Source organism: Oncorhynchus clarkii, chromosome 11, assembly GCF_045791955.1.
Source record: "Oncorhynchus clarkii lewisi isolate Uvic-CL-2024 chromosome 11, UVic_Ocla_1.0, whole genome shotgun sequence".
In the NCBI taxonomy this organism is placed as follows: Eukaryota; Metazoa; Chordata; class Actinopteri; order Salmoniformes; family Salmonidae; genus Oncorhynchus; species Oncorhynchus clarkii.
In genome coordinates this window covers 34,042,117-34,051,202 of record NC_092157.1, presented here as the reverse complement: position 1 = coordinate 34,051,202, position 9,086 = coordinate 34,042,117, and the positions used below count along the sequence as shown (strand labels likewise).

Here is a 9,086-nt window from a genome sequence, read left to right as displayed (position 1 = left end):
CCCGTTTTTGTTTTGCTCCAGATACTACCAGGCGGTGCTGCGGTGCCACACCATGTCATAATTGAACTGTCCTCTAACCCGCTTCCTCAGATAATGTCTACGGTCACAGCAGACAAACACTGTGAGATGGAAAAATTATTTCTCACAAGGTCGACAGGCAGACAGGCTGCCACTGAGCATCAGCCACATAGGCAGTGATGGGTGGCAGCTCAACGCTTACAATGGAAGACAGACACAGGCCATGGGGAAGAGGGGAAAACATAGGGAAATTGCTTTTCATAAAATTTATGATTTTCAGTATCTATTATTCTACAATTAATGAATTCTACAATCTCTCTCTCACATTCCCCACATTCAGTTATGTTTATAATTCCAGTGCTGGGAATGTGAATACAGTGTTCTGAATTATATTATCAGTATGTAAATGTGAATAAATAACCCAAAATGTGTCTTGATTTTGAAAATGTCTTCCTTTCTAAAACAAGAGCAAGTTGTTTTCCTAAGGACTGTCAGGATGGTAAGTACATGTTAGCCCTGATAAAAATGTATCACATGTTGGAGTGTTCATAGTTCCCTTGGGTTGCATTCCAGTCTAAGCAAGGCTTCCAAAATCACCATGGTTTTGAACTCTCCCATGTCTCCCTTTTGCTGGACTGTCAGTCGCTCTCCAAGCCTCCAATATTTATGTTTCGTAAAAAACAGAAACACTATCATCATCCTACCTATACCTTATTTGTTTCTATCCCCCATGCATACCTGTCAGGTACCACCTTTTAGGCATATATATATATTATATTATAATGATATGACATATTATCCAATTACATTTTTTTCACAGCCATTTTATCTATGATGAGGGTCTCATGAGGCGGTAGTTAGAATGAATAAACTCACACTATGTTTAGTATTTCACAGCAGCACGTTTCCAATCACAGCTGAGGACAATGTAATATTCCCTTCTAGCCAAGAGGAACAGCGATAGAAGTGTGAATACATTCGGCCTTTACTCTCCTCTCTCCCTCCTCACTCACTCTTTCCATCCTTTCATACATCGTCCTTCACACGGGGTGCTTGCTGTGTTCTCCTGCCATTTCTGGATCAAGACATTCATCCATAATGGCATGTTTTGTTTTTATGGCAAAATAAGACTACTAGACAGCCCCCCCCCCCCCCCCCCCCCCCCCCTCACTCTGCTTGGATACAGTCATATGCTTGCCAATTTGTTTAAAACAAACAAAAGGTCTGACGAAATCGAATCGTACAAAAACACACCAGCATAACAAATGTCTTGACAAATTTACAAACACTGCAGTTTCCTTACAACTGTCCATTGTGACTTACTGTAGACAAACCCTTACATTGATTGATGTACTTCTGGAAATGAAATACTATATGGTTGACTAAACATGCCCTCGGCACAACCAGAAGCTCCAAGCCAACAGAAAGGGTTTAAAGGGGCAGTCTGGGATAATATTTAGTAAAAAAAATATATATATAGATTCTACCATGAAAATATTTAAAGACATTTATTTCATTCGGGCGAGGTTGAGCAGTGCGAACCCAGTTAAAAGATCGATGCCTCTTCAGCGAACCAAGGAACAAACTCAAACCTACTGCTCTCTTCCAGGATATTCTGAAAAGAGAGCCACCAATATTTCAAGTGTTGTCAACAGCCTGTGTCCCACACACACACACTTTCTCTCTCTCTTTCTCTGTCGGTTCACCTCACCCTTGGTCTCTCTCTCTCTCTCTCTCTCTCTCTCTCTCTCTCTCTCTCTCTCTCTCTCTCTCTCTCTCTCTCTCTCTCTCTCTCTCTCTCTCTCTCTCTCTCTCTCTCTCTCTCTCTCTCTCTCTCTCTCTCTCTCTCTCTCTCTCTCTCTCTCTCTCTCTCTCTCTCTCTCTCTCTCTCTCTCAGCCGTTAAGGTACAAGCCTTAGGGAAAATGGATTTCATTCGCTGTCCCGGGCTGGTGGGAGCGGTTACTGAGGGAGGACCTTCAGATGACTGATGTGTTTTTGGAAAACACGCAGAACCGCTGGCTGGCGTAGAGAGCGCTGGGTTGCGATGTTGTGCAACGCTGTTTGTCTGTGTGAAGCTGGCATGGCCTCCGTTTCTCTGCTCCTCTGCATCTGGTCGTCATTACGTAAGGAGGGGAGGGTATAAAGCAGGGTGATGACGGGGCTGGGCCCCAGTGCCTGGACCATCATGGAGGTTGCTCTTTGGGTTTGCCTAAGTTTTCTCTGCCTGCAGGGCAGCTTGCCCCAGCTCACACATGGTGCAAACTGTACTGGGACATCACAGGAAAATAACTGTGTCAGCGGGCAGACCACCGGAGGAAAGGTAAGGGATCGGGACTGCAGGCTGTTCTGTTTTGATCAGGTAGATGGAGTTGAAAAGTGTTGGTGCCGGAAGGAGAGATCCGGGGTGAGTTTTTTTTGTTGTACGGATTTTATTATGTATTTCATTATTTTCATGATGAAACACGATGAAATGGCTTTTTACGAGCTATTCGAGACACTTCCCCAGACACTGCAGTAACAACATTAGCTCAGAAGCCAAAGGAAGCCAGTAACTGCTATGGAAGGTTTCTGTTTCCATGGAGTGTGTGCATGTATAGTGGTCGAGGATGTGATATTTTGAGTGGAACACTTGCATGGAGTTAAACAGAGTTACACATTCCAGTAACCTGAAAACAAAGTCTCATAGTAACCTAGTCTCCAGTCGTACTATTACCAAATGCACCCAAGAATAACCTCGATGGAACAAACTCTCGGCAGACCTTTCGTGTGGCCACAGAGCTGTTTGAGCTGCCATTTTTGCGGTTGACATTCTTTGTGGACATTCCGCCAGGCTCTGTCCAACGGAATCATCCTCATCTGGCCAATAGATCCAGCAGACGCAGTATTTCAATTGCTGTGGATTGTCACCCACAACATGAAAGACTTTTGAGTCGAGATTTATTTTCCGTGCGGAAGGTTTTGATGTGTTTTGAGTGTAATTACACTATTCCAGTGTGTGCAATTATAAACTTCAGATGTGGTTGGGCTCTATTTTGCCTTGGGCAGCATTACTGAAGAAATCTCTTTTGAATTCAACGCTGAATATATTTGCCTGTGCCTTTTTCCACCAAGGTCACAGTGAATGTGGATAACGGAACAGAATATTTTACAGGGGTAATTGACGGTGCTCGCCAACAACTAGCACAGGATAAAACGGACTACCCGGAAAGTTTTCATAATAACGAAATGAAAAAAAAAAAAGAACAGGGCGAGTCCGTGTATTGAGGGACATGTGACCCTGAAGAGCACTCCACCTGCACTGGATTGTGGGGTGTACACGGCTCATGTACTGACCTTGGTACAATGTATGATGTCCATATAGGACAGCCTTATCCGTCTCAGCAGTTGTTTCTGTCTCAGCAGAAGTGACCTCAGGGAGAGATATGTCTATGGAGGGGACGTACACCGTGAAAAGAGGAAATACAAAACTTGCTTCGAGTGAAACCTACTCCTAACTCCAACAATGTGGTCACTGTTTCACCTCACTCATCCTGACAGGATATGGTTTATGAATTGTCCTAGTTAACCTAATGGTTAAACTTTTTTTATTTTTTTTTATTTACATTTTAAGTTACTGTTATACCTATGTAATAACAACGTAACGACGTACAAACATGTGGTAACATAAAAACGTTGTAATTGCATATGAGTGGGGTTGGGGTGTTATTACATGCATAAAGAATAAATACTTTTTTTTCATGTGCTAAAACGTTCTTCTCACAGAATGAAGGGCTTGTGCGCCTGAAGCCATCTGCTGCAAGAAAGACCCATAACCAGAAACAGCCACAGGTATATGAGCCTCTCCCCCCACAAAGACATCCTACCACAGCCTGTTCTCTATCACAGAGGGATCCCACCTTGTACTGGATTACTTCCCACTCTGGGTTGGTCGTATGCATGACATATGGCTGTGTAATGATAACCTCCCAGGAGGCATTTGATTCCAATGAGACACTAAGATCAATGCAACTAAAATGCTTGTTGTCCTAAGATATTGACTATTAATATTAAATATCAATTCAACAAATTCATGACACACACACACACACACACACACACACACACACACACACGATGCATGTGGATTCAATAGATAAGACATCTGTCTGATGCTCTGACTCTAGGCAGATGTCTTTGGCTGCACTTAATACAAGTACATTTGCGGAAGGCGTTTCATTTTACCCAAACTTCATGAATGATTTTAATGAAATAGCTTTCTTGTGCCCAACAGCGAGGACAACTCGGGGCACTCTCTGCACTTGGTGTAAGCATTTATATAAAGACTACCAACAACTGTAATACACTACAACCAATTGGTCTACTGTAACTGTCCATAGTTATACAACACTACTGTATTGCAGAAGTCACACCCTTACGGAAAAACCACGATTTCACCTGTGAAATTTCCACGTTTTGCACATGAAGTTTCACGTGGGAATATTTTTCACATGATATTTCACAGATGATGCCATGAAAACAAAAAAGTGTAATTAGGATACACACACACACACAAAACAGTGCTTTTAACGTAGGGTTTGCAATTGACATATTTAACACACGTTGACATACATGAACCACAACCTCTAGTTTCGTGGCATTCCGATCTTCCTGCTACGCCGCCATATCTGTGTCAATGACTGATTTCACCGGTATTCCTGCACTTTGGACTTACTTAAGTAAAACCTCAGCTTTGTTTCAAATACACTCAAGAAAAACTATTATAGTTATCATAGTAATTCAGGAGTAACATTAAAACAGAATAATATCGTGCACAAACAGCAGACAACTATTCAGAAAACCTTTAAATAGCTGAAATAAGTCAATTAAATCAATGGCAGAATGGTTTGATTAACTGATAACTGAAATAGAAGTGCAGATGGCACTCTTTTGCTAAGTGCAGAGATGTATTGTAGGTAATGCGAGTGTAGAGGAATGCTAGACTGGCACAGCAGAGAGCTCAGCGTATCCCAACTCCAGAGGTTGTGAGTTCAAGTCTCAGGTGGGGTCATATTGAAAAGTCAGTACTAAGTGATCATGTCAAATGTAATCATATTGTCATTAATTAAAGATTTTTTACACTATTTTAGCTGAACAGCGTACCACTCACCTTAAAACCCACATTTACTTGTATTATTTAACTAGGCAAGTCAGTTTAGAACAAATTCCTATTTTACAATCCCGGCCAAACACTAATTATGCGCCGCCCTATGGGACTCCCGATCACGGCCGGAATCCAGGGTCTGTAGTGATGCCTCTAGCACTGAGATGCAGTGCCTTAGACTGCTGCGCCAGTCGGGAGCCCTTACATAAAAAAACATGTATAATTTGCAGTGACACATGCAAAAATTGCATTTAGCCGATTTCACAAGTTGAGCAGAAATGTTCACATGTCAAAATCAAACTCTCATGTGGAATTGCATTTTGACGTGAAATAAAGACGTGAAAAACTCATGTTGTCACGTTTATTTCACATGTGTAGTTTCGTGTTATCACGTGTCACGTGTTGCTTTTACATGTCACGATATCACATTAACTTCACATTAACTTCACATGCGATCACATGCGGTCCCATTATCACGTGAAATTCGAGTTGTTTCTCCTGTAAGGGCAGTGCATGCATATTATGCTTTTCAGCCCTCTAAAATTGCTCCACGTTCATTACGAATGTAATGAATGCCTCATTTATGTCTTAAAAGATGTGGCTAGGTGACGACTTGCCATCGGATGTGCTATTGGACAGACAGAAGAGACAGTTGGGGAGGAACTCCCTTCTTCCTGGGTCCTTCTCAGCCAAGGGTTTCCCCAACACACTCATCAAAGTTCAGGTAAGACTGGAGAAAGGGAAGGAGGGAGGGAGGGGAGATAGATGAAGACAGGAGGGAGAGGTCTCAAAAGATCCAATGGGGCTGTTGTGTTGTCATTTTTTGCGATCCCTTAGAAACAGTGGAGTAAGCAAGAATGCGAAGGTGCACTGGAGTTTGTTTTTTTTATCCTGAGTTGCTTTCGTGAAGCACTTGGTGTGCTAACACACCAGTGATGGCTGGTGTCATTGTAAATAGGAGGGGCTCATTGTAATGCCTGGGATGGAATAAATGGAACCGCATCAAACACGGTTTTCATGTTTTTTGATACCGTTACATTTATCCATTCCAGTCATTATTATGAGCTGTCCTCCCTTCACCAGCCTCCTGTGTAACATAGAGTATCCCCTTCTAGTTTCTAAATGATCCCACGGGAATGTTGTTCCTCCAGACAGAGCGGGCCAGGAGACACCTAGGCCAGTCGGGGACCAAGAAGAACAAGTATAAATCCAGAGTGGGATCCTTCTCTCTCCTCAGCAACAACCCCAGTGCCTCCCTACAGGTACACAACATACCACGACAACACAGGATCAGACCATCATATGACACGGGTCCATATGTTAATATCAGAACTGTTTGTTTCGTGAGATCCTCAAACATACTGATGACATGACACGGTACATGTACGGTGTCCATATTAGGACAGCCTCCGTCTAAGCAAGAGTTGCCCAAGTCTCTGAGAGGCTACCTTAGCAATGCTCGGTCGACCTGCATTCAACCTTGTGTCATTGAAGTCTTATGTCATGTCATTGCTCTTCCAGGTAACCAGAGTACGGAGGCAGGTGCAGAATGAGAGCAAGAAGGCGAAGCCAAGAGGACGACCCGGAGCGTATTCCGTTATGGGATTCGCCCGACCCCACAAAATCTCCCCCCTCCCATCTGAGTCAATCAATCTTCCAGGTAACCAGAGTACGGAGGCAGGTGCAGAATGAGAAGAAGAAGGCGAAGCCAAAAAGACGAGCCAGAGCGTATTCCATTATGGGACGACTCGCCCCACCCCACACAATCCCCCCCCCCCCCCCCCTCCCATCTGAGTCAATCAATCAAACTTTTTTTGTCCCCGGAGCTAAATTCTGTTTGCAAGCGGGGTGCACAGAGTTCATCCAAAACATTTAAAAACCAATTACACAAAATAGTTCAAAACTGTTCACCAATCTGTTACATTTATTTGTGACTCTCTATCGAAAGTAAAATGTTTGACGTGAACAAATAAATAACTTGACTCTTTCCCCAGGGACAGAGACGCAAGAGGAGCGCACGGAAGAAAAAACAAGTTTGTTTGCTGAAGCGAAGTGATTTGCTGAAGCGCTACTGCTTTAATGAACTGTACATTATATATTACCTTCGTAAACAAATTGGTTTTTACATGTATTTTAAAATGCTATATTATAATATATACGTATAATGGAAACACATTGCTGAGGACAAGTATACAGGATCTTTGAGAGCCCCTTTAATATTGTATTTTATGATCTGCTGATTTACACATTTTTTAATTTTTTTTATAGAATTGTATTTTTGAAAAGGTGATTCTTTGGTAATTCTGTGCATATATCAGATTCAAATTTAGTCAAAATGTAGGAGGATACGTCATGAGAGCTTGCCCCAGTGTTGGAGGAAATTATAGTTGAAATGATTAATTATGTATACATTTAAATTAGAACCATTAATTTGAATACTATTATGTTGTGGTATGAAATGTATGGGTTTTTGGTTAAACTAGGACTGAAAATGTAGGTAAAACGAATGAATTGTCTGTACCTTGCGGGTTTAATGGAGAAGGAGGGTATATCTCTTTAGACAGATAAGAATGTTCTTTGATGTTCCATTAGTGGAGAGGAGTATATCTTTTAGACAGATTGGAATGTTTGCTTTATGAGGGGAGTAGGAGACAATCTCTAGACCTGAAGGCACTGCGCTATTGTGTGGATCGGAGAAAGTGTGAGAACTGATGACGTCATTTTTATCTTCTCTTTAAAATGTAATGTTCTTTATATTTTGGGGCAGTACTCATTAAGAATAAATGCTGAACTTGTTTTTAAGACTGGTCTCTTGCTATTTCATGCAAATGATAATCCTACAAATTATTATGAAATAGATAGAGTGCGAATTTGGTTTTGGCTACAAAACATATAGGAATTTAGAATTCCTCTAACACCCAGCTTCTACATCTGCATTGCTTGCTGTTTGTACAGCGCTTTGTGACATTGGCTGATGTAAAAAGGGCTTTATAAATACATTTGATTGATAAGTCTACAGAGGGTTGTTATTTTCAGTTTAGTCTATGACAGAGTTGGGCTTCACCTTGACAAATGGACTAGTACATTTCACTATTCCCAAAAAACAGGCTGTTCCTTTAGTCCAATAATTCTCCCTCCCTGTTGCCCAGTGCAACACCTTGAATTCCCACACAACGGGATCTGAGAAACTGCCAGAAGTTATTCAGAAAATAGGGGGGGGGGGGGGGGGATGTCACTGAGATTCAATTACAGATGTCAGATCCCCAAATGGCACCTTTATGCCTACATAGTGCACTACCTTAGACCAGAGCACTATGGGCCCTGGTCAAAAGTAGTGCGGCATGTAAAGGAAGTTTGGGCAGCAGAAAGTGAATGCCCAAGGCAAGGAGGATCAGGGGCAGAGTCTAAACTAGCAGGCAAACATTTGTGCTGAGAGGACGACTATTGTGTAACAGTTATGGGCATTGGACCAGTTGCTAGCGGGGGAAAAAAATCCTCAAGATGTAAGACTGTGTAAGCCATCTGTTCTAGAAGTCCAACTTAATTTGGTAGAAAGAAAGAAAAAAACACTTATTTTTTTTATTAATTTCTTCAGCACTAGGAAGCTCATGACAATGGAGATGTTCATGACAACTAATGGAGATGGTTTGAGTGTATTTGCACACAAGTTAAGTCTTGAATGCCCGGCAAATCTACTGTGTGAACATACTGTCAGAACAAGGGCTTGGTGACTCCAGGGCAAGGATCCAAGGTGAGGTCCAAGTCTAAGGTGTCCATATTAGGACAACTTCAGTCTCAGCAGGTGTTTCAGTCAATCCCTGGCATTATAGCCACAATGTAATTGTAAATATGTAAACATTTGTGTTGTGAAACATGCCTCTGAAGGAGTCCTTGCGATAATCATAGTGAATTAAAAAAATGTGCCAA

The 9,086-nt window shown here is 42.0% G+C and overlaps 1 protein-coding gene across 2 annotated transcripts; it reads left to right on the top strand.

Annotated features, from left to right (window-relative positions):
• The first annotated feature begins 2,085 nt into the window (after positions 1–2,085).
• LOC139420454 (uncharacterized) lies at positions 2,086–7,961 on the top strand. 2 transcript variants are annotated; one of them, XM_071170617.1, is made up of 7 exons: positions 2,086–2,339; positions 3,782–3,847; positions 4,290–4,322; positions 5,755–5,883; positions 6,311–6,421; positions 6,681–6,819; positions 7,154–7,961. In XM_071170617.1, exons 1-7 carry the CDS (start codon positions 2,172–2,174, stop codon positions 7,213–7,215), a joined length of 708 nt encoding a protein of 235 aa, XP_071026718.1. In that variant the 5' UTR covers positions 2,086–2,171; the 3' UTR covers positions 7,216–7,961. The 2 variants fall into 2 exon arrangements, with proteins under 2 accessions (XP_071026718.1, XP_071026719.1); XM_071170618.1 differs by lacking the exon at positions 4,290–4,322 and having other exon boundaries at positions 2,087–2,339.
• The last annotated feature ends 1,125 nt before the right edge of the window (positions 7,962–9,086 follow it).

Coding starts and splice junctions, on each gene's coding strand:
- LOC139420454 (XM_071170617.1), top strand. CDS start 2,172: ATGACGGGGCTGGGCCCCAGTGCCTGGACCATCATGGAGGTTGCTCTT. Junction 6,422..6,680: donor ACCCCAGTGCCTCCCTACAG/GTACACAACATA, acceptor TTGCTCTTCCAG/GTAACCAGAGTACGGAGGCA. Junction 6,820..7,153: donor TGAGTCAATCAATCTTCCAG/GTAACCAGAGTA, acceptor CTCTTTCCCCAG/GGACAGAGACGCAAGAGGAG.